Source organism: Myxine glutinosa, chromosome 3 (genome assembly GCF_964187855.1).
Source record: "Myxine glutinosa chromosome 3, kmMyxGlut1.1, whole genome shotgun sequence".
Taxonomy (NCBI): domain Eukaryota; kingdom Metazoa; phylum Chordata; class Myxini; order Myxiniformes; family Myxinidae; genus Myxine; species Myxine glutinosa.
Window position 1 is genome coordinate 24,051,542 of NC_136263.1, and position 24,464 is coordinate 24,076,005.

General features: G+C 49.0%; 1 protein-coding gene across 1 annotated transcript; it reads right to left on the minus strand.

Moving 5' to 3' along the window:
- Positions 1-1,159: 1,159 nt before the first annotated feature.
- Positions 1,160-24,464, minus strand: MRPS26 (mitochondrial ribosomal protein S26). Its single transcript, XM_068111221.2, has 5 exons — positions 24,247-24,464; positions 21,572-21,717; positions 15,724-15,864; positions 4,720-4,843; positions 1,160-2,038 (listed from the first exon to the last, which is right to left on the minus strand). The coding sequence occupies exons 1-5, from the start codon at positions 24,316-24,318 to the stop codon at positions 1,907-1,909; spliced, it is 615 nt and encodes a 204-aa protein (XP_067967322.2). The 5' UTR covers positions 24,319-24,464; the 3' UTR covers positions 1,160-1,906.

Consider the following 24,464-nt stretch of genomic DNA (forward strand, 5'->3'; position numbering starts at 1 on the left):
TGAGATGGTGGTGAACAACTGTCCTGAGGACCTGGAGGGAAGGTGCTATGGGAAGCCTAACACATCTTTGGAAGTGTCACAATCACAATGCCCTCCCGACAATTTATCCAATGCAAAACAACCTAAATGACTGTTAAAAGGATCATCAAAACTTACGTTTGGAACTGATAACTATCATGGGCCTTGTGAAGGTGACACATCCACTATGTATTGGCATCAGGCCTTTAAAAGCTTCAGGCCCCTAGTGTCAGCCTATGGCCCAGTGCAATTGGAATTATCTGAGCTATACAACCACGATGTATTTTATATGCATGAGCAGTTGGCATGTTTTTGCTTCATGTACCCAAACCAGGTTATTATTTTTATTTTCAGAGCAATTGAGGAAGCGGTCTGTTGGCTATACACCGTCCAAATAAAGGGATGCATCAGAAGAAAGTGTTGCATGCTTGGAACACGATCGCCCGAGGAACGAGTACTCTGCTCGTACTGATACTCATTATTCACTTACATTTGCTGGTTTTATTCTCGTACCACCAACAGTGCTGATTTCTAATGTAGGAAAAAACAAATTCCCCAAGTCTTTTGAATAGATTTCAATCTTCCTCTTCTTTCAATAAATACATCAGTCCTGACGTTCACCTCACTGCCATTGCAGCACTCGTGATGTTCACACCTCTGTCCAATAGGCATTGCTCACCTGACATTAACCCTCGTCCCATTCTCACCTCTCTTTGCTGTGCGAAAACATCAGCTCTCTGGATTTTGTTCTTGTGTCAAATTACTGCCCTAACTCCTACTGGGAAGGCATCAGGAAACTACCCAGCGATTACAATCCTTGCCATGAGACAGCTTCAGTAACACAGAACTTGGCCGTGGACAGAAAGAGAAAGAGGTCCTGACAGTAAATCTCAGATGGTGAATTCACATAAAACTGTCGGGATACAGCTCGACAACAAATCATCTGCTCTGCTGGTGGGGGTCGCACTGCTTCATGGACTATGCTGCCATTCCAAAGAGGTGTCAAGCTGGCTGTCCCATATAGAGACCACCATTGTTTTACGGAGTAAGCCATTGTGTGGCAGCACCTCGGAAAAAAAAAAATCCTCCACTAAGGACAGAGAGGGGTGGTTTGGGGGAAGAGTACAACAAAGAATGAGCGTTTTGTAGAAACATGACGGAGATGGCCCTTTAATCGTCCGTGGCAGTACAAATATCATCATGTACAACTGTTTTGAGATCCAAAACACCTCTTTACTTTATTATTCCTTCACCTCTCCTACATTCCCTCTGTTTCTGACGTTATGCCTGATGGCACGTTTTGTGCTCCCAAAGCAGCCCCATGGCAAAAATTACACTAGGTGGTTTGTCATTGCTTTCACAGCAGTAGTTAGGGCAGCAATTTGTTCATGGTGCTGGCGATAGCTCGCCCACTCTCCATGGAGGGCACCGTGAGGTCTTTAATGTCCACAAACTAATGCTGGCAGACGGGACACCCGTTTAACGTCCATCCAAGGGACGGCACACATTGATGAATCGCCCTGCCTGTGAAACACCAGGATGGCACTTTATAGCTGGGTCGGGATTCGAACCTCGGCTAGACAGCTTGGAGGTGAATATACGTACCTCTCGGTTATCCTGCCAGCTCCTCCCATATAAACTCAAGGAACTTAGAGAGGCAGGAATTGTACATATCTGTATGCTCTTATCACAACCTTTTGTACTTTAATGGTTTATTCAACTGCTTGTTAGCTCCAGGAATCACCACTCGGACAGACAAACCCATTTTCTGAAAAAATAAAAAGGTAATCAGTTCGCACCTGTTGCTTGATGGAGCAGCCGATCGATCCGATACAGAACCAGTCGCATTCACCACAAGCATAATTACCAAAAGGCATCAAAAAGTCAGTCATTGCGACTGTGTGCGTTTGATTACCTGCCCTTTCCGGTTAATTGCAAAATTGTAACACTTATCGTCTTTTAACGCCTCTTCGATGCACTCGTCCAAGTCCTCAGGTGTTACGAAGCTCTCCGATTGCTCCTGTGGAAGAACAAAATGGCAGCCATGGTGCATTCGTGTTAACATGCCGAAAACAAAGCCGTGATTGATATTATAAAAACTGAACTCCATGTTCAATGTCACTGCAGATGCTGCTCATTTCTATGCAATAATTGACCATTACAATGTCTTAAGAAAAATTGTGAAGAAGAAGAATAAACGAAGCAATTGGAGGAAATAAGGTAAATCAGCTTCATCTATCTGATGAGTCAGACAAATGCCCTTTTTAACCTCCAATAAAAAGTAGAAGGCAGCAAATAAGTTTTAAAAATAATAATAGAACACCACTCTTCTGACATCGCAACATCGACAGATATACGTCCGCCAACATGACTAAATCATTGCACATACTTGCACCAAGTTCGATTAAAATCCCTTCAGCCGTTCTTAAGTTATCGCGGACGGACGGACAACCCGAAAACGTAATTCCTGCAGCGACTTTCGTCAGCGGAAGTTTATTTTGAAGAGTCAAACGGACCTCAGAAATAAAATTACCTGGAAAGTTGGACAATATGACAGAAAGTTAATAAATACGCCACCTTTCATTCCCGTGACGTATGTGATGTTTTGCATGCCCGTCTCCACCCAGCGACGGAAGTCGGCACCCCTGTACTGCGAGCCCATTGGGCGATAATCTGTGGTTTCCGGCGTTGTAACGTTTAAATGTGAGGAACAAGTAGTTATCCGTTTTCTATGCACACAAGGCTTGAGTGCAATTTAATTTTTTTATTTTTTATTATTATTTATTTAATTAATATTATTATTATTAATATTATATTATTTTTATTAATAATATTAATATTATTATTACTAGGGCATGCCCGTACTATATCTATATCTAAAATTATATCCCCCCCTCTATTTACATGAAATGGTTTGGTCCATGAAATGTTTTGGTCCATTCGCAACGCCAAAGCGAACGGCGAACGCTTTACATGAAATGGTTTGGTTCATGAAATGTTTTGGTCCATTCGCAACGCCAAAGCGAACGGCGAACGGCTTGCGAGTACAGTGACAATCCCCCCGGGGTTTTAATTAGTTTTAAAACATCGTTTAACGCCAACATAGCGCCAACATAGTTTGCAAACGTGAAATAAATGAATACGCTCTCAAATGTGCCATCCGAGGCAGAGTGTGTTCGCCACGTTCGGCACACGCGATAGCTCGCTGCTCTCTGATTGGTTGAATCGTTTTTTGGACATAGCTCGGTAAGTAATTGTCCGATTAATATGAAACCTTGAAAAGGCACATCCTCGGGTCCCCAGCAATATACCTGGCAAGTTTAAAGTATATCGGACCCGTGGTTGTCGAGAAACAGCGGTCACAGACAAACAAACAAACGTACAAACAAACAAACACACAGAGATTACTGGAATTATAGATAGATTATTAATGCACAAATTATTTATTTTATTTTTTTTATATTATATTATTTAATTTTTTACACACGAACGAGAGTGTGCAGTAGTAGTATGGGGTAGACTGATTGGACTGAGGAAAAAAAGTACAGGTGGAAAGAAATGCTTGGAGAAGGTAAGCTAGGTGGTGTGTGTGATGAATGGCGTCCTGGGAGACCGAGGAAGGCCATGTCCGTACAGTACATCGCACGTGTGGACAAACTCATCCGTTGCGAGACACACGACATTAGACGACATTGCCACAAACAATGATACCATGCACACGATTGTTCACGACAAACTCAATTGTTGAAAGGTGTCATGGAGGTTGGTGCCCAAAAAGCTCACAAATACCCAAAAGGCCTAGGATGTATAAACCAGTACAGCCTTACTCCAGTGGTTCCACAGCGTAGGAGACAACTTCCTTTCTCGTATTGTGGGGATGAAACGTGTGTTCCAACATGAACGAGGATCAAAAAGAGAAAGCAGTTTTTTGAAAAACCTCCAACATCTTACATGAAGAAGTTTATGGTCAATTGGTCAGTTGGCAAAATCGTGTTGACGGTGCTTTGGGACATGAATAGTTCTTCCATTTTGATTTCATTCCAGTAAAAGATAGTAAACATTGTAACGTATGGTGACCGGCTCGAATTGTAAAATGACATTTGCAAACGTCGTCCCGGTCCGGTCTCCCATCCCAAGTGTGCTTCCACAACAGGCCAATGCTCGACCTCACAAGGCCCGCATGACAGGAGTCATAATCACCAAACTAAAGTGTGAGGTTGTCCCACCCCCACCTTGCAGGCCAGGCCTTACCCCCATCCGACTACTATCTGTTTGGTATGCCGAAAGGGGCTCTATTTGGCAAGCACGTCGTGACGTCTAGATGGCTGGCCGAGTGCGGCGATTCACCAACCCCAGAGTTCTCTGCTGCACGCATGAGGAAGCGGATATCGAGATGGGGCAAATGCATTGCACACTCGATGGAGATTATATTGAAAAATGACCAGCAGTAGCCATCCCTGTGGGCTCAATAAAGAATTGCGGAGAGCAGAGTAGCGGAATTTATTGACTTGACCTCAGACATGGTCATCACTTTGGATGATTGTCTATTTCTATGAAATGGTTATATCTCTGGTTTTCACTTCTTCTTTTTTTCTAAATACCGAAGTGTACACATTGAAACAATCAAAAAAATAAAAAAATAGTAAACTGGCCTGGACAACAAAAACATCCGAGAGGGCATAATAAATTCAGAAATCTGACCTTTAAGGCCTTTACTTGCTCTCCTCGTTTCTTGCGCTCTGCCTCTTCTTTCTCAGCCAGAGACTTCATGTTCAGAATTGTCTGGTCCACCTTTACCTTTTGCTCCTCGAAGAATCTCTCAATCCTGAGATCGAGAAAAAGGAAAAACAAGGAACTTTAAAATGCATGCTTTAACATCTGGCCAAATATAACTTGCAAATATAACTTGTTGTAAAGAAAAAAAAAAAAAAAAAAAAAAACTTCTTTAATGTCAAACTCAGCACTCACAGAGCACATACCTCTACCAGGTTGAACAGTTTACAGTTTGTATCACACCGATAGGCCGGATCTGCATCCGGACCTGAACCAAAATCTAATCGGTTTGTTCTCGTCACCAACCCAAGTCATCCACCTAATTTTGGCGTAATCCGTCCACAACATTATGAAATATCCTGCTATATATCGTTTTTATCCCCATCTCTCAATGGTGAAGACAACAACAACAACAACAACAACAACAACAACAACAGGCATTTTAAGGCCATTTTCCCTGCAAGAGCGGGGGTTAGCCTTGTGGTCCCCATTACAATCTTCTCCATTTTGCCCTATTTTCTACATCTCTCCTTGTTAACCCCCTTGCCCACATTTCTTCTTCCACCATCTTTAGCCAAGTCTTTCTCGGTCTTCCCCGTCCTCTTCTTCTTTATACATTCATTTCCATCACTCTTCTCAACCAGTCACTTTCATCCTTCCTCAACACATGACCAAACCATCTCAACCTGTTCCTCTTCACAGCATCAATCACAGGCTCTATTCCCATCATCTTTCGCAATTCATCATTTGTCTTCCTCTCTCTCAACGATACTCCGCACATCCGTCGAACCATTCACATTTCCACCCTTTCCAGCTTTGTTGCTGCTCTACGTTCATTACCCATGTCTCGCTCCCATAAATCATAACAATGGCTCATCTCAATGGTGAAGTATCACTTAAATAAAATATATATATATCTATATTATAATAGCCGTAGATGATTCTGTCTGTCTGTCTGTCTGTCTATCTGTTGGGTGTCTGTCCGGGGTGTGGCTTACTCGGTTTGCAGAGTAGCTCCACCCATAGCTCCACCCATTCTGGGAGTGGCTATAAACAAATATCCACCATTTTATTAACTCGCATAGCTTTGAGTCCTGTTTTGTAGGCCCGTGGTGTCTTGCTCTCCCCCAGTTTTATTTCAAATCAAATTCGATAAATCATTTCATTTTTCACAGTCGCTAACATAGTTTTAGACTCGGTTGAAAAAAAACGGGAAGAAAATCCGATGAAAGTTGCCGTTTATAGAACGAAATGAATTCTCAAAGGCCTGTAACTTCAAGGCCATTGAGTCTCTCTCACGCCTTTATCTCCAATCTAACTCACCATATGATTTCATTTTTATCGATGGTTTTACTTTTAGACTCGGTGTCAGCAATAATTGAGAACAATCCACACACGCGGGAAAATGCAGAGATATATTTTTTAAAATCGCGTCATGGTGTATCATACACCGCCCAACATGACACCGCCGGCAATGTGTCGATATATATTAAAAATTCGCTTTTGCTTTTCCGTTATGATATATTACTATTTCGTTTGATGATAGTCGTCACAAAAACGTCAACAATGATGCCGACATATATTTCTTCGTTTTTATTTCATTCAACATATTAGCCGGAAGTAAAATATGTTTCAGGAAATTACCGAGAGATATTTCTTCGTTTTTTTTATTAGTTATGTGCGCATACACTTTAAATAGGTTTATTTGAAATCTTTAATTTTCCACAAACATTCCACACACGCGGGAAAATGCAGAGATATATTTTTTAAAATCGCGTCATGGTGTATCATACACCGCCTAACATGACACCGACGGCAACGTGTCGATACATATTAAAAATTCGATATATCATTTCATTTTTCACAGTCGCTAACATAGTTTTCGACTCGGTTGAAAAAAAACGAGAAGAAAATCCGATGAAAGTTGCCGTTTATAGAACGAAATGAATTCTCAAATGCCTGTAACTTCAAGGCCATTGAGTCTCTCTCACGCCTTTATCTCCAATATAACTCATCATCATGGTTTTAGACTCGGTGTCAGCAACGCGGGAAAACGCAGAGATATATTTTTAAAAATACACCATATCACCGCCCAACAGCCAACAAGTATCATACACCGCCCAACATGACACAGACGTCAACATTTCGACATTATCGCTTTTTCTTTAAACCGAGCCGAACCGAATAAACCGAGTGAATTCACCGTTTACCTTTGATGACAGTCGTCACAAAACGACATATATTTCTTCGTTTTTATTTCATTCAACATATTAGCCGGAAGTAAAATATGTTTCAGGAAATTACCGAGAGATATTTCTTCGTTTTTTTTATTAGTTATGTGCGCATACACTTTAAATAGGTTTATTTGAAATCTTTAATTTTCCACAAACATTCCACACACGCGGGAAAATGCAGAGATATATTTTTTAAAATCGCGTCATGGTGTATCATACACCGCCCAACATGACACCGACGGCAATGTGTCGATATCTATTTTAAATTCGATATATCATTTCATTTTTCACAGTCGCTAACATAGTTTTAGACTCGGTTGAAAAAAAACGAGAAGAAAATCCGATGAAAGTTGCCGTTTATAGAACGAAATGAATTCTCAAATGCCTGTAACTTCAAGGCCATTGAGTCTCTCTCACGCCTTTATCTCCAATATAACTCACCATCATGGTTTTAGACTCGGTGTCAGCAACGCGGGAAAACGCAGAGATATATTTTTAAAAATACACCATATCACCGCCCAACAGCCAACAAGTATCATACACCGCCCAACATGACACAGACGTCAACATTTCGACATTATCGCTTTTTCTTTAAACCGAGCCGAACCGAATAAACCGAGTGAATTCACCGTTTACCTTTGATGACAGTCGTCACAAAACGACATATATTTCTTCGTTTTTATTTCATTCAACATTTTTAGCCGGAAGTAAAATTACCGAGAAATTACCGAGTTCAGGAAATTACCGAGACATATTTCTTCGTTTTTTTATTTATTAGTTATTTGCGCATACACTTTAAATAGGTCTATTTGAAATATTAAATTTTCACAATGTAATTTACTTGCCATTTGTCATTTGATAATTATGAGACACTTCCTATTGAGGATCGTGACAATTCATGCGGTGCGTGGAAACTTCCATTTCCAAAATGGATGAAGAACGCAGCCCTGAACAGGATGCAGCAAGAAAACGAATGAGAAGGGCGAACGAGTCCGTCGTCGAACGTCAATGCAGACTTGAACAGGATGCAGCCAGAAAACGAATGAGACGGGAGAACGAGTCCATCGACGAACGTCAATGCAAACTTGCGGGGTCACCCGTGGGAATCCCTCGGGCATGGATGTGTGTGACATTTCGACATATTGAGTTAGATGCTGCACATTCATTTTTACAAAATGGTTACTGGCAAGTCATCAGATCCAGAAATGGTGTAAAAACCACCGTTTAGAGGCCATTTTTCCCCGCAAAGCGGGGGTTTGCCTTTTCGGGGACCGTGGTAGTTGTTGTTTTTTTGTCCCCTTTTTGAAGCAATGTTTTACGGCCGGATGCCCTTCCTGACGCCAACCCTTTTTGCCGCCTTCAACGACAAACAGGGAATTACCAGTGAACTGGTACTCAATTAGCCGACCTCGGAAGGATGACAGGCTGAGTCAACCCCCCTGGCATTAATTCGGCGATCGACCGAGATTCGAACCCAGGATCCTAAGCCGGCACCCTAGCCGCTAGCCCAACACCAGAAATGGTGTCATGAACACAATTTATTTACGCACAAGCACAAAAGCAAGACGGGCCGATTTCCGATTCCGACGGGCCGACGGGCGAGACGGGCCGATTTCCGATTCCGACGGGCCGATTTGGAGCAAGAAAAAGAACGAGACGGGAGAAAAAGGAGAGAAACGAGACGGGGAAAGCCGATTGGAGAGGCGAGTGAGGCGCGATTGGAGAGGAGTGTGAGGCGCGATTGGAGAGGAGTGTGAGGCATGATTGGAGAGGAGTGTGAGGCGCGATTGGAGAGGAGTGAGGCACGATTGGAGAGGAGTGATTGGAGGGGAGTGTGAGGCACGATTGGAGAGGAGTGTGAGGCGCGATTGGAGAGGAGTGTGAGGCACGATTGGAGAGGAGTGATTGGAGGGGAGTGGGAGGCACGATTGGAGAGGAGTGTGAGGCACGATTGGAGAGGAGTGAGGCGCGATTGGAGAGGAGTGTGAGGCGCGATTGGAGAGGAGTGTGAGGCGCGATTGGAGAGGAGTGTGAGGCGCGATTGGAGAGGAGTGTGAGGCACGATTGGAGAGGAGTGATTGGAGGGGAGTGTGAGGCGCGATTGGAGAGGAGTGTGAGGCGCGATTGGAGAGGAGTGTGAGGCGCGATTGGAGAGGAGTGAGGCACGATTGGAGAGGAGTGATTGGAGGGGAGTGTGAGGCACGATTTGAGAGGAGTGTGAGGCACGATTGGAGAGGAGTGAGGCGCGATTGGAGAGGAGTGTGAGGCGCGATTGGAGAGGAGTGTGAGGCGCGATTGGAGAGGCGTGTGAAGGATTGGAGAGGAGAGGAGTGTGAGGGATTGGAGAGGTGAGGGATTGGAAAGGAGAGGGATGTGAGGGTTTGGAGAGGAGAGGAGTGCTGGGTGGAGAGAGGAGAGTGTCAGGTGGAGACAGGAGAGTGTCAGGTGGAGGCAGGAGAGTGTCAGGTGGAGAGGAGTGAGGGGTCACATATTATGTGAAATAAATAAATTGTGTTCATCACACCATTTCTGGATCTGATGACTTGCCAGTAACCATTTTGTAAAAATGAATGTGCAGCATATAACTCAATATGTCGAAATGTCACACACATCCATGACCGTGGGATTCCCACGGGTGACCCCGCTAGTATATATATATTGTATTAAAGCGCGATGCTGCGCGCGCTAATGCTTACGCAAGGAGCAAGCGGACAACGCGGTTCATAAAAGAGTCTTTATTCAAAGTACTCAAACTGCAGCACTAAGCTGCTCAGGGCTGCGCGCCCCGTGTATATCGTGAGGCCACGCCTCTCTCCCTGGCGTGGCCCATCCCCACTTGGTGTGCGGGGTGATGTCACCACGTCAGTGCTTTCGTGTCCGCCACACGCGCCCCCCCAGAATCCCCGCGCACCTGAAGGGTCAGTTTGCGGGGCAAACGGATGACCCGGCCGAAGCGCCCCCTGGCGACTGGCGGCGTCTGGGATGCAGGGATGCCATCTGGGATGCCTCCGGCTGCAGGACCGGGGGGCGGCGTGGCGGCCCCGACGCGGGGGTCGGGCCACTGGCGGTGGATGGTCCACGTCGAGGTGGGCCGGCTTGAGGCGGTCTACAGAAACGCGGTCAGGAGTACCGCCGATGTCCAGGGTGAAGTGCTTCGCCCCGGTCTCCAGCACGCGGAAAGGCCCGTCGTACGGGGGCCGCAGTGGTGTCCGGTGGGCATCGTGGCGGACAAAGACGTACTCCGCCGTGCGAAGCTCCGGGGCGACGTGCGTCGGTGGGTGCCCGTGGCATGCCGTTGGCACCGGGGCGAACCTCTGGGCGGTCTCTTGCAGAGCGTAGCACTGCCGCGGACCATGGTGCCGTGGAGTCGGGGAGGAACTCGCCCGGCACCCGCAGCAGTTGCCCGAAGACCAACTCCGCCGCGGATGCACGCAGGTCCTCCTTGGGCGCCGTCCGGAGGCCCAGCAGGACCCAGGGGAGCCTGTCGACCCAGCCGCCGTCGCGGAGGGTGGCCCGGAGCGCGGCCTTCAATGAGCGGTGAAATCGCTCACACAGGCCGTTAGCCTGGGGGTGGTAGGCCGTGGTTCGGTGCAGCCGGACCCCGAGCCCCTGCGCGACCGCCCCCCAGAGCTCCGAGGTGAACTGGGGGCCGCGGTCGGACGAGATGTCTGAGGGGGCGCCGAACCGGGCGACCCAGGTGGCGATGAAAGCCTGCGCGACATCCGCCGCCGTCGTCGACGCCAAGGGCACGGCCTCCGGCCACCGGGTGGTGCGGTCCACCATGGTGAGGACGTGGGTGAAACCCCGCGAGGGGGGCAGAGGTCCCACCAGGTCCACGTGGACTTGGTCAAACCGGCATTCCGGCACCGTGAACGGGGCCAACGGGGCCTGGGTGTGCCGGTGCACCTTGGCGCGCTGGCACGCGAGGCACGTCCTGGCCCAGCCGCGGACGGCCTTCCGGAGGCCATGCCAGACGAAGTTGTCGGCGATCAACCTTTGGGAGGCCCTCGCGCCCGGGTGGGACAGGCCGTGGATGGCGTCAAACACCTGGCGCTGCCAGCCCGCGGGCACGATGGGGCGAGGACGCCCGAGGGAGACGTCGCACAAGAGGGCCGCGCCCGCGCCGTCGAACGGCACCTCGGTGACGCGGAGGCCCGTGACGGCGGTCCGCAAGGCCTGGACGTCGGGGTCAGCGGCCTGGTCCGCTGCCATCCGGGCATAGTCGATGCCGAGGTGGACTGCGTGGGCGACGGCCCGGGAAAGGCAATCCGCCACCGGGTTGTCCTTCCCCGCGACGTGCCGGATGTCCGTCGTGTACTCGGACACGGCCGAGAGGTGACGCTGCTGCCGGGCCGACCACGGCTCGGTGACCTTGCCCATCGCGAAGATCAGCGGCTTGTGGTCGACGAAGGCCGTGAACGCACGGCCCTCGAGCAGATGGCGGAAGTGCCTGACCGCCAAGTGAAGCCCGAGCAACTCGCGGTCGAAGGTACTGTAACGGCGTTCGGGCAGGCGAAGCTGCCGGCTAAAGAACGCCAGCGGTTGCCAAGCTCCACGCACCCATTGCTCGTGCACCGCGCCCACCGCATAGTCCGAGGTGTCGGTGGTGAGGGCGATCGGTGCATCGGGCGCCGGGTGCGCGAGCATGGTGGCGTTAGCCAAGGCGAGCTTCGCGCCCGTGAACGCCGTGTCCATCTGCTCGGTCCAGGTAACGTCGCCTTTGCCCGGCTTACCTCGGAGAGCTTCGTGCAGGGGGCGCAGGAGCTGGGCGATACGGGGCAGGAACCGATGGTAAAAGTTCACCATGCCCAGGAACTCCTGCAGCCCTCTGATCGTGCGGGGGCGCGGAAACCCCTTCATCGCCTCCACCTTGGCCGGCAGGGGGACGGCTCCGTGCTTGGTGACACGGTGCCCCAGAAAATCGATTACGGCGGCGCCGAACCGGCACTTTGCGGGGTTCACAATCAGGCCATGCTGGCCCAGGCGTTCGAAGAGCGTGCGGAGGTGGCGTACGTGCTCTTCGCGGGACGCGCTGGCGACGAGGATATCGTCCAGGTAGACGTAGACAAAATCCAAGTCGCGCAGGACGCTGTCCATCGGTCGCTGGAACGCCTGAGCCGCATTCTTCAGACCGAAGGGCATCCGCAGGAACTCGAAGTCCGAATGGCGTGATGACCGCCGTCTTCGGGACGTCCTCCAGCCTGACCGGGACCTGATGGTAGCCGCGTATGAGGTCCACCTTCGAGAAGAAGGACATGCCCGCCAAACGGGCGGAAAAGTCCTGAATGTGGGGGACGGGGTAGCGGTCGGGAATGGTGGCGTCATTGAGACGGCGATAGTCCCCGCACGGTCGCCATCCCCCGCCGGGCTTCGGCACGATGTGCAGCGGCGACGACGAAGCGCTCTCTAAGCGCCGAACGATGCCGAGTCGCTCCAGGGTAGCAAACTCCGCTTTTGCCACCGCCAGCTTCGTCGGCTCGAGGCGGCGTGCCCGGGCGTAGACCGGTGGCCCGACGGTGGGGATGTGATGGGCCACCCCGTGCTTGACGGCCCCCGCCGAGAAGGTGGGCCGCGTGAGGGCCGGGAAGCCGGCGAGGAGGCGGGTGAATGCGTCCGCTGCCGGAAGCGTACAGATCAACGTGGCCGGAACCGAACCGTTCGGCAAGCCGCTTGGCAAGCCGCTCGTTGAGCTGCTCGACGAGCTGGGCAGCGCACACGCGAGCGAGCTGAACGTCTCGGCCTGGACAAGACGTCTGCGCTTTACGTCGACCAGGAGCCCATTAGCGCACAGGAAGTCCGCGCCAAGCAGTGCCAGGGGCACGTCGGCGGTGACGAACGTCCATCCGCAAAACCTGCCCTCCGAACCGCAGAAAGAGGCAGCATTTTCCGTACGTACGTTTCCCGACCTGTTGAAGGAGCATGGCGGATGACATTGCCGAGCCTCGTGGCCAAACTTGGCGTGGAACCAGCACCAGGTGGTGGAGCTGGAGGAGTGTGGCTGGCTCCGCCAGGCCGGTGGAGTTGGCGGTTTTCGCCGCGGCGGTGGGCGGGGCGTGGCGGCGGTCACGAGGGGCGTATCAGCATGCTGCGTATGCTGTGTAAGCTTATGCTGTGGATCAGCATCATCAGCAGCATCAGCAGCATCAGCCTCGAGGTCCGTGACGGCCGCAACGACTCTCGCCCGCGTATCCGAAGCCGCGAAGTACCTGTCCACCTCGGCTGCCAATGCTCGGGGTTCCGTTAGCCCGGTCCCGGCCAACGCGAGGCGAACCTGCGCTGGAAGTTGGCGACGGAAAAGCGCCCGGAATAGAGAACCGGGGGCTTCGTCGCCCAACAGTGACAGCATATGGTCCATTCGGACCGACGGGCGCGTGTCGCCGAGCTCGGGGAGATCCAGGAGGCGGTCGGCCCGTGCGTCGTCCGTGAGGCCGAACGTGGCTAGGAGTAGCCGCTTGAGTGCCTCGTACTTGTGGCCGTCCGGTGGGTGGCGAAGGACGGACACAACTCGAGCGGCCGTGCCGGGCCCGAGGGAGGCGACGACGTGGCAGTAGCGCATGTCGTCGTTGGTGAGGCGCCGAAGCTGAAATTGGGCTTCGGCTTGAACGAACCAGACTTCGGCCTGGGCCTCCCAAAATTCGGGAAGTTTAATCGCCATTGCCTTGTCGTTTGCCATTGCAATGGCGTCGTGTTCGGAAGGATCGCTACGGCAGATCCAACGTCGAGGTCACCATATAAAGCGCGATGCTGCGCGCGCTAATGCTTACGCAAGGAGCAAGCGGACAACGCGGTTCATAAAAGAGTCTTTATTCAAAGTACTCAAACTGCAGCACTAAGCTGCTCAGGGCTGCGCGCCCCGTGTATATCGTGAGGCCACGCCTCTCTCCCTGGCGTGGCCCATCCCCACTTGGTGTGCGGGGTGATGTCACCACGTCAGTGCTTTCGTGTCCGCCAGTATCAAGATCCGAATCTTCACCAAAATGGAATAAAGTCATCGTTGCGCACATCCAACCTGTCCACCAAGTTTAGTCTGAATCCATCCAGAACTTTTTGAGATATCGTGCCATACTCCAAAAGTAGTTACTGCGAAGATACTGGATTAGAGCCGTGTATTAATCATGACTCGATGAAAAGCGGTGTACTAACAACTGCTAACAAACCGTAACTAATTCGCTGGCGTTGGTCAGTAAGTGAAAGTTGAGGTGGGGGAGGGGGGTCAGGGGGGGGGGCAGGCAATCGTGGTGGCTTCAGGGTACCTCACTAGTTCTATATACAGCTCAGTGAACCCATGACATGTACAGCGCTACGGAGCAGTTCCGATTTCGGATTGAGGTCTCGCATTGTGCTACGTGGCCAGTCGAAGACTAGTGGCTTTGGGCGCGTATTCCATATGCAGCTCTTCCCAAATTCCCGAATCTAATGACAATGACACGAGAGTAAATATAATGACTCTTAAGAGCCTTAAGACCAGAGTTTCAAATATAATGACTTTTCGTGATGCGTGGGAAGCCTGCCAAATGACCCCATTCCCAAGCACTCCCCTTTTCCAGGTTATTGCGATTTCCCCTCTTCTTCCTCTCCTCATTGTCGGTTTTGTTTGTTACCTCCGCCACCAAAGGTGGATGGAGGTTATGTTTTCATCTCTGTCTGTCTGTTTGTTTATGAACAAGATATCTCAAAAAGTTGTGGATGGATACAGGCGAAATTTGGCAGAGAGGGAGCGTATGTGACAAGGACGAAACGATTCGATTTTGGTGAAGATCCTGATTCGGATCCGGCTACGAGAATTTCTTTAAGTGATTCTTCACCATTGGGAGATGGGGCCAAAAACGAGACATAGCAGGATATCTCAAAACGTTGTGGACGGATTTGGATGAAACTTGGTGGATATGTTGGGTGTGTGACAATGAAGAATCGATTCGATTTTGGTGAAGATCTGAATATGGATTCGAATATGAGAATTATTTCATTTTTTAAGTGATACTTCACCAATGAGTGATAGGGCTAAAACCAACATACAGCAGGATATCTCAAAAAGTTATGGATGGATTTGGACGAAACTTGGTGGACAGGTTGTGTGTGTGATGAGGAAGAATATATTTTGGTGATCTTTGAATCACCTTCGATCTTCGATCAATTTTGGTGATCGAATTTTTTAGGGAGATATGGGGCCAAAAACGATATATAGCTGGATATCTCCAAAGGTTGTGGACGGATGATTTTGATTAAATGCGATTCTGTATTGTGATTTTCTGCTCTACTCTGGGATACAAAACATAAACTGTCCACCTGGTGGAGGTATGCTCTCTACTGAGTGCCATTCTAGTTGTTTTCTGTTCATCCAAACTTTTCTTTTCCTCTTCTTGTTGCGTTTCATTGAGCTCGTGTGCACCTCATTCATCCCATGTGTTATTCTCCCCCTCCCCTTGATCTCACCCTCACTTCTACTTTGTTGTTGGTCTTGCCCCCCTTTGCATTCCGCTCTCGCTTTTCCACAAACCTCTATCATGTATACTATACAAAAAATGTTTTAAAGGCAGAACCACCAAAATATGTACAAATTTGGGTCAAAAGGATTGCTTATTTCTCTACTGCAAACTACGCATGCCATTTGAGCAAACTTCAGCACCAGAAACTGGACAAGGTACGAAAGCTGAAAAAAGAAGCCTCCATAAACGGACCGGCGACACACACGGTTTACCGTGCACGTGCAAGCCGCGCATTCTCAGCAGCATTCTCGGCGACCAGACGGGTATTTTCCTCGGTATCCTCTTTGGCAGAATCTTGGAGGCTCAGCAAGTGTTGTCGATATTGCTCTACCCGCTCAGCTCGGAATTCTTTCCTGCATAAAAGACCAGAATAACGAAGGGAGGTACACGGCACATCAAAATAACGAGGCCTTAAAATAATAATAATAATAATAATACATTTATTTTATATAGCGCTTTTCAAGAAGCCCAAAGACGCTTTGACAGAGTACAAAAAAACAAGTGCAAAAAGACAAAAATCAACAGGTAAATAATCAAAGCAAAAGGAAGGAGAAGGAGAAGAGATAGTCAGGGGTTAAATGTTGAATGCAGTGTTGAACAGGTGGGTCTTGAGTGATGTTTTGAATGTGGTGAGTGAGGAGGAGTCTCTGATGGTGTGAGGTAGTGAGTTCCAGAGGGTGGGAGCAGCGATGGAGAAGGCCCTGTCCCCCCAGGATCTGAATTTGGTCCGGATGGAGGGGGTCAGGAGGTTGGTACCAGCAGAGCGGAGGTTGCGGGTGGGAGTGTGTCTGGAGAGGAGGTCAGCCAGGTAGGATGGGGCCAGGTTATGGAGGGCTTTGTAGGTCAAGAGGAGGATTTTGTACTGGATTCTCTGGGGGATGGGGAGCCAGTGAAGCTTGTAAAGGACGGGGGTGATGTGGTCACGGGTCCGGGAATGGGTGAGTAGACGGGCAGCGGAGTTCTGAATGTATTGGAGTTTATGGGTGATTATCGAGGGTGAACCAAAGAGGAGGCTGTTGCAGTAGTCCAGACGGGAGGTGATGAAGGCGTGGATGAGGGTTTCTGCAACCGTGGAGGAGAGGGATGAGCGGAGACGGGCAATGTTTTTCAGGTGAAAGAAGGCTGACTTTGTGATCTGTTTAGTGTATTTGTCGAAGGAGAGGGTTTGGTCAAAGATGATGCCAAGATTCCGGATGTGAGGGGAGGTGGATACTGGGAAACCGTCGATGTTGAGGGCAAAGTTATGGGTGGATTTGGTGAGCGTTTTTGGGCCAATGATGATTATTTCAGATTTATCACAGTTAAGTTTGAGGAAGTTGATTTGAAGCCAGGATTTTATTTCAGTGATGCAGTTTGTCAGGATAGAGTGGGTGGCGGTGGAGATGGACTTGGTGGAGATGAAAAGCTGGATGTCATCGGCGAAGCAGTGGAATTGGAGACCATGACGGCGGATTAAGTGACCAAGGGGGGACAGGTACAGGATGAAGAGGAGGGGGCCAAGAACTGAACCTTGGGGGACACCTTGGGGGAGGGGAGCAGTGGGGGATTTGTAGTTATTGATGGAGATGAACTGGCGTCTGTCGGAGAGGTATGATTTGATCCAAGAGAGGGCAGTGCCGGTTATGTTAAAGGTGGTTTCAAGTCGGGTGAGGAGGATGGTGTGATTGATGGTGTGATTGATGGTGTCAAAGGCGGTGCTGAGGTCAAGGAGGATGAGAATGTTGAGGTTGCCAGCGTCAGAGGAGAGGAGAAGGTCGTTGGTGATTTTGAGGAGAGCAGTTTCAGTACTGTGGTTGGAGCGGAATCCGGATTGGAATGTTTCATACAGGTTATTGGCAGAGAGGTGATGTTTAAGTTGAGTGGCTACAGCGCGTTCCAAAACTTTTGACAGAAAGGGTAGGTTGGAGATGGGTCTGAAGTTATTTAGGGTGTCAGGGTTGAGTCCAGGTTTTTTCAGAATGGGGGTAACAGCAGCAATTTTGAGGGATGGTGGGACGATGCCTGTAGACAGGGAGGAGTTTATTGTTGCAGTGATAAGTGGAGAGAGAGCAGGAAGGGAGGCCTTGACAAAGCTGGAGGGGATGGGGTCAAGAGTGCAGGTGGCAGTGTTCATTCCTATGAGGAGTTCAGAGAGGTCAGTAGGGGAGACTGGGGAGAACTGAGACAGGGGTTGGCAGGATAAGGGGGGCAGGTGGTTTGAGGGGGAGCAGGTGCGGTGGTGGTTAAGCTGCTGTAGATGTTGTCAATTTTGCTTTGGAAGAATGAAAGGAAGGAGATGCAGTTGTCTACTGTGAATGACTGGGTGGTGGTGTCCAGGGGGCTGAGGAGTTTGTTTATTGTAGAGAAGAGTGCTTTTGGGTTTCCAGAGCCAGAGTGGATAATTTGAGAGTAGTAGGCGGAGCGGGCGCGGGAGAGGGCATCTTTGTGGTGTTGTAGGTGGTCCTTGTAGGCTTGGGAGTGAATTGTGAGACCTTGGGAGTTAAAGCGCAAAAAAGAAAATATTACATGCACCAAACCGGTTTTTCTCCAAAACTGTTCAAAGCAGAGGGTCAAAAGGAAAATAGCGATGAAGCAAAAACAAGCAATTCATATTTAACGATGTGAGAATGAATGTATGTTAAGAGAAACACAGAGGAACCACAGTTACACGGGCTTGGATTGACCCCAAATCTGAGCTGCTCCGGGTTCTAAACCCCGGAGCACCCCTTTTACCCCACCTACACCCCTTTTACCCCACCCTATCTAAAATGTTACATTAGTACTTTGTGCCTCTTGTTTGTGTCCTTTTTGACAACTTAAAAACTAAATTTACTGTTTGGATTGTACACCGCTCCTTTCCTATGCCATCTCCAGGCGCTGCATAACGCCATTGCTGGGGACCGAAGGGGGCCCGGCAATGACACACGCTGAAAGTGAGTACTCAGATTTCACTCCGGTTTATTTCATTCTTGTTTGTTTGTTTGTTTGTTTGTTTGTCCGGGCAATATCTCAGCCATCCTTTATTTATTTTTTTGTACAGTATCGAGGCTCGTTAATGATTATGTTAATATGATAATGAAAATGTTAATGAAAATAGGGCAAAATGGAGAAGATTGTCATGGGGACCACAAGGCTAACCCCCGCTCTCGCAGGGAAAATGGCCTTAAAATGCCTGTTGTTGTTTGTTGTAGTATCGAAGCTCTGGTAAGAGCTAGCACATTGAACATAAAAACATGCACAGACACATCAAACATGCAATGAAGGGAGAGGGAGACAAGAGGGGGAGAGAGAGGGAAGCACAACAACAGTAGAGAACAGGGTTGTCGGTAGATCTGTGGAAGGCGGAGGGCTGGGGGAGGAGGGAAGGGTAGCGGTACACATAAAGCAAATGAACACTTCTAGGAATTGAGGAAAGAAATTGGGGATTTAAAGAGGCGGATTTGGGGCGTTTTAACGGGGGTAGAAAAGATCAAGGTTTTGGATGGGGGAAGATAAGAAATGGTGGTGAACAGCAGTTTTAAAGACCTGGAGGGGGGAGAGGGATTGAAGGGAGTGTGGGAGTTTGTTCCAGAGGCGGGAGAAAAGAGGAATGAAAGAGTTAAGGTGAGCAGAGACTCTAGATTTTGGCAGTTTTACCAGAAGAGGGTTGCTGGCAGATCTTATGCATCCTGCAGGAATATTTGGGGGACAGAGCACAGACAGAGCTGGGGGAGCAAGGCCGGAGAGGAGTCCGCAGAAGACAGAAAGACCACCTACCTGCCTGCGGTGAGTGAGTGAGAGGCCCTTGGAGTTGGCTTCATCGTGGGAGATTCCAATGATTCTGAATGCTTTGGTTTCAACAGCGTGAAGCCGAGCTGGGTGTGAAGCAGGAGCACCAGCACAGAGGGGAGAGCAGTATTCCATTGAGCTAAGGATGAAAGTGTTGTATGTGGTGAGGAGCTCAGAAGTGCCCAGATAGGACTTCACACGACAGAGGATGCCCAGTCGGCAACTGGCTTTGGAGGCCAGCTTGGAAATGTGGTTTTCCCAGGAAAGATTATGGCAGATAGTGAGACCCCTATCGACTATGAGCTAGGAAGCTGAAATTTCAGCACAATAATTATTTTTATTTCGGCAAGTGCTTTGGCAAAAACAGTATTTTTTTGTTTTTTGATTAATCAATTAATTACTTAATTATTATCGATTAATTAAGTACTTATTTATTTCCTTTCTCATCTGGCCATTATCTCAGGCACCTTTTGAGTTAGGAAGCTGATATTTGGACATGACAATGACCAAGTGATTTGGCTGTAAAGGGTATTTTTGATTTATTGATTAATAAATTAATCGATTAATTATTTAATTAATCGATTAATAAAACCACCTATGAGTTAATTAATTGGTTCACGAGTTATCAAGTGACCACTATATTCGTCATGTGTGTGCGTCTGTCTGTGTGTGTGTCTGTGTGTGTGTGTGACTGTGTGTGTCTGTGTGTGTCTGTGTGTGTGTGTGTCTGCAGCATAACTACCCGATAATATCATCCGATCTTGATGAAACTTGGGTGGGAGGTTGATATCATGATCTAGTTGTGTCCTGCCTAGAGTGGGCGTATTGCGCCCATTGTGGGCGGAGCCACGCCTGAAAAAGATGTCTTTTTCGGGGGTAATCGATGTCAAGCGACATCTTCTCCGAGGGGTTTGGTGGAATCTGACAGGGGTGTCGATATTTGGTTAAACCAATGTCATGTGTCTAGCCCCACGGAGCTCAATTTTTCATTTTTTTCTTTTTCTTTTTTTTTTGCATTTCATTTTTCACCGAATTTTCGGTATTGTGTAGCTAACTAACCTCATAACTGATTATACATTATTTTCTATCTCATTTCAAGGTCAGTAACCTTCGTTTTGACATTTCCGGGCCTGGCCTGTCCGGGCCTGTTTCGGTTATAGTCCGTCCTTTGTCATTGAATACCGCTCGCTCGTGAACCATTGTCGTCTCCTGACTGGTCAACTTTTTAAGTTACAGATGCGGATGAAACAGTGGTGGTTTACATATTCTATTAGCCAATTGATTTATTAATTAATTAAGTTATTATTATTATTATTTATTTATTTTCATTACGTATCATTTATTTATTTTCTTTCTCATCTGGGCAATATCTCTGCCACCTTTTGAGCTAGGAAGCTGATATTTGGACACGGCAGTGACCAAGTGATGTGGTTGTAAAGGATATTTTTGATTTATTAATTAATTAATTAATCGATTAATTATTGATTGATTAATCAATTAATTATTTAATTTTTTCAATTATGACTTATTTAATTAATTTTCAAAAAGTTACAGCTTCAGATGAAACACTGGTGGTTTTGGTAGGCTATTAGCCAATCGATTAAGAAAATATTTTACGATCACTATTTATCGATTTAAATTGTGCAATTAATCAATCAATTTATTGTACACCTCTCCCTCCCAATACAGTCTATGAGCTGCACGGTGGTATCGCCAGGTGCCTTAAGCGCCCCGGCAATGCCGCGCTGGAGGATATGTATTTATTTGGCATTGGGGCGGTGTACTTTGAATGTATCTCTACTCGTTTTCAATTTTGTTTGACTGCTCGGTAGGATGACAGAGCAAATAAAAAAATACTTTACTCCTCTGTGCTCATGTGAGATAGACGACGAGATTCCGGACAGCAGAGCCAAAGTCATTGTCAACAATTTCAGAGCCAAAGCAGTGTTTTTGTTTTCCAATTAATGTTCACAATACAAGATTAAATTGTCATCAAGTCGTTCCTCGATCATAGACTGATGTCAGTAGACAGAGACAGACACAGACACAATGAACCAATTTATTAACCCTACTTTCTGCTTCGCGCACGTATAGTAAAAACAGATGTTGAATAACTTTTTGAAGAACGAACCTCTTCACAAAGAACACCCCTACAATAAAGTTTTCTTCCCTTGAATTTCTCCATATGAGCATTTCATCATCATGCATGAACCTTCATCATGCATGTTTATCATACATGTTCAGGCTCCTCCTTGAACCCCTGATTTGTTTCAATTGAAAAAGAACAACCGATATATTATCCCGTAAACTCACCGCAATGCCTCCACGATAACTTTGTACTGCCTGTATCGCTCATTCAGAACAAGGGTTTCTACGGGATCGATAAGAATGGGATCTCGTATCAAGTCGATCTTCGACTTCGCCTTGGGATCGGTGCGCCTCTTCCGACCTCGCACAGCCTGTGGGAGGACAGATGTTATCACACAGCAAGCTCTTAATCCAATGACAATGACATTGAATGACAGTTGTAGTCAGAGAAAATTTGTCCCAAAAGACATGATCAAGGAATGCAAAGTCTTTGTACAACACTGCAGCAATCAAAGAAGAGCGAGATGCAGGAGAAGACAATTTGTCCCATCATGTCCGTGCCACATCCACACCCCTGCACTCCCACCGACTGTAGATCATGCTACTTGAAATGGCAGTGTGGTGAAAATGAAGAAGAAGAGACTTCGTAGGCATGGGGCATATTGGATGCCTATTTATGGGAAAACGCTCGTGATCAAGAGGATCAACATCTTGTCTACTGAATGAGTTATGTAGAGATGAGCGCTGGATCTTCTTGGATGCTAGAGAAGAAGAAGAAGAAAAAGAAGAAGAGCCTTCATAAGCTTGGGGCATATTGGACGCTGTACAGAGTATGCCAGCAGACGACGCTGTACAGAGTATGCCAGCGGACGACGCTGTACAGAGTATGCCAGCGGACGACGCTGTACAGAGTATGCCAGCGGACGACGCTGTACAGAGTATGCCAGCGGACGACGCTGTACAGAGTATGCCAGCGGACGACGCTGTACAGGGTATGCCAGCGGACGACGCTGTACAGGGTATGCCAGCGGACGACGCTGTACAGGGTATGCCAGCGGACGACGCTGTACAGGGTATGCCAGCGGACGACGCTGTACAGGGTATGCCAGCGGACGACGCTGTACAGGGTATGCCAGCGGACGACGCTGTACAGGGTATGCCAGCGGACGACGCTGTACAGGGTATGCCAGCGGACGACGCTGTACAGGGTATGCCAGCGGACGACGCTGTACAGGGTATGCCAGCGGACGACGCTGTACAGGGTATGCCAGCGGACGACGCTGTACAGGGTATGCCAGCGGACGACGCTGTACAGGGTATGCCAGCGGACGACGCTGTACAGGGTATGCCAGCGGACGACGCTGTACAGGGTATGCCAGCGGACGACGCTGTACAGGGTATGCCAGCGGACGACGCTGTACAGGGTATGCCAGTGGACGACGCTGTACAGAGTATGCCAGCGGACGACGCTGTACAGAGTATGCCAGCGGACGACGCTGCACAGAGTATACGATGCTGCACAGAGTATGCCAGCGGACGACGCTGCACAGAGTATGCCAGCGGACGACGATGCACAGAGTATGCCAGCGGACGATGCTGCACAGAGTATACGACGCTGTACAGGGTATTCCAGCGGACGACGCTGTACAGAGTATGCCAGCGGACGACGCTGTACAGAGTATGCCAGCGGACGACGCTGTACAGAGTATGCCAGTGGCAGTGGACGACGCTGTACAGAGTATGCCAGCGGACGACGCTGCACAGGGTATGCCAGCGGACGACGCTGCACAGGGTATGCCAGCGGACGACGCTGCACAGGGTATGCCAGCGGACGACGCTGCACAGAGTATGCCAGCGGACGACGCTGCACAGAGTATGCCAGCGGACGACGCTGCACAGAGTATGCCAGCGGACGACGCTGCACAGAGTATGCCAGCGGACGACGCTGCACAGAGTATGCCAGCGGACGACGCTGCACAGAGTATGCCAGCGGACGACGCTGCACAGAGTATGCCAGCGGACGACGCTGCACAGAGTATGCCAGCGGACGACGCTGCACAGAGTATGCCAGCGGACGACGCTGCACAGAGTATGCCAGCGGACGACGCTGCACAGAGTATGCCAGCGGACGACGCTGCACAGAGTATGCCAGTGGACGACGCTGCACAGAGTATGCCAGCGGACGACGCTGCACAGAGTATGCCAGCGGACGACGCTGCACAGAGTATGCCAGCGGACGACGCTGCACAGAGTATGCCAGCGGACGACGCTGCACAGAGCATGCCAGCGGACGACGCTGCACAGAGCATGCCAGCGGACGACGCTGCACAGAGCATGCCAGCGGACGACGCTGTACAGAGTATGCCAGCGGACGACGCTGCACAGAGCATGCCAGCGGACGACGCTGCACAGAGCATGCCAGCGGACGACGCTGTACAGAGCATGCCAGCGGACGACGCTGTACAGAGTATGCCAGCGAACGACGCTGTACAAAGTATGCCAGCGGACGACGCTGTACAGAGTATGCCAGCGGACGACGCTGTACAGAGTATGCCAGCGGACGACGCTGTACAGAGTATGCCAGCGGACGACGCTGTACAGAGTATGCCAGCGGACGACGCTGTACAGAGTATGCCAGCGGACGACGCTGTACAGAATATGCCAGCGGACGACGCTGTACAGAGTATACAGCTAACCACAGACAGCCGAAATGTACACAAGACAGACGGCTTTACGTATCCATTCTCGCCGAATCGAATTTTTAAAAAGCCAATAAACCAACTTTACATTCACCGTTGTACGATTATTCAAAGTATCATTAAATAAATTCATTTTGTTATATTACTATTAGTATTAGTATGTGCACTACAATAAACGACTACACCGGAATCGGTACGCACCTGCACCAAGGTGGGCTCCTGGTGTAGTAAAGTCGGAGAAAGTCGTCGGACTATGGCCAAAAGCGCCGCCATGGGCTGCAGACGATGTCCGAAGACAAAGTCAGACCCTCAGGAAACCACGATGACCTCAAAAACAACAAAACTACTGTCACGCTTCTCACGCGTCAAAGCACGACCTGGTCGTCAAGGCCGTAAGCAGCTTCCCCATTGGTTAACAC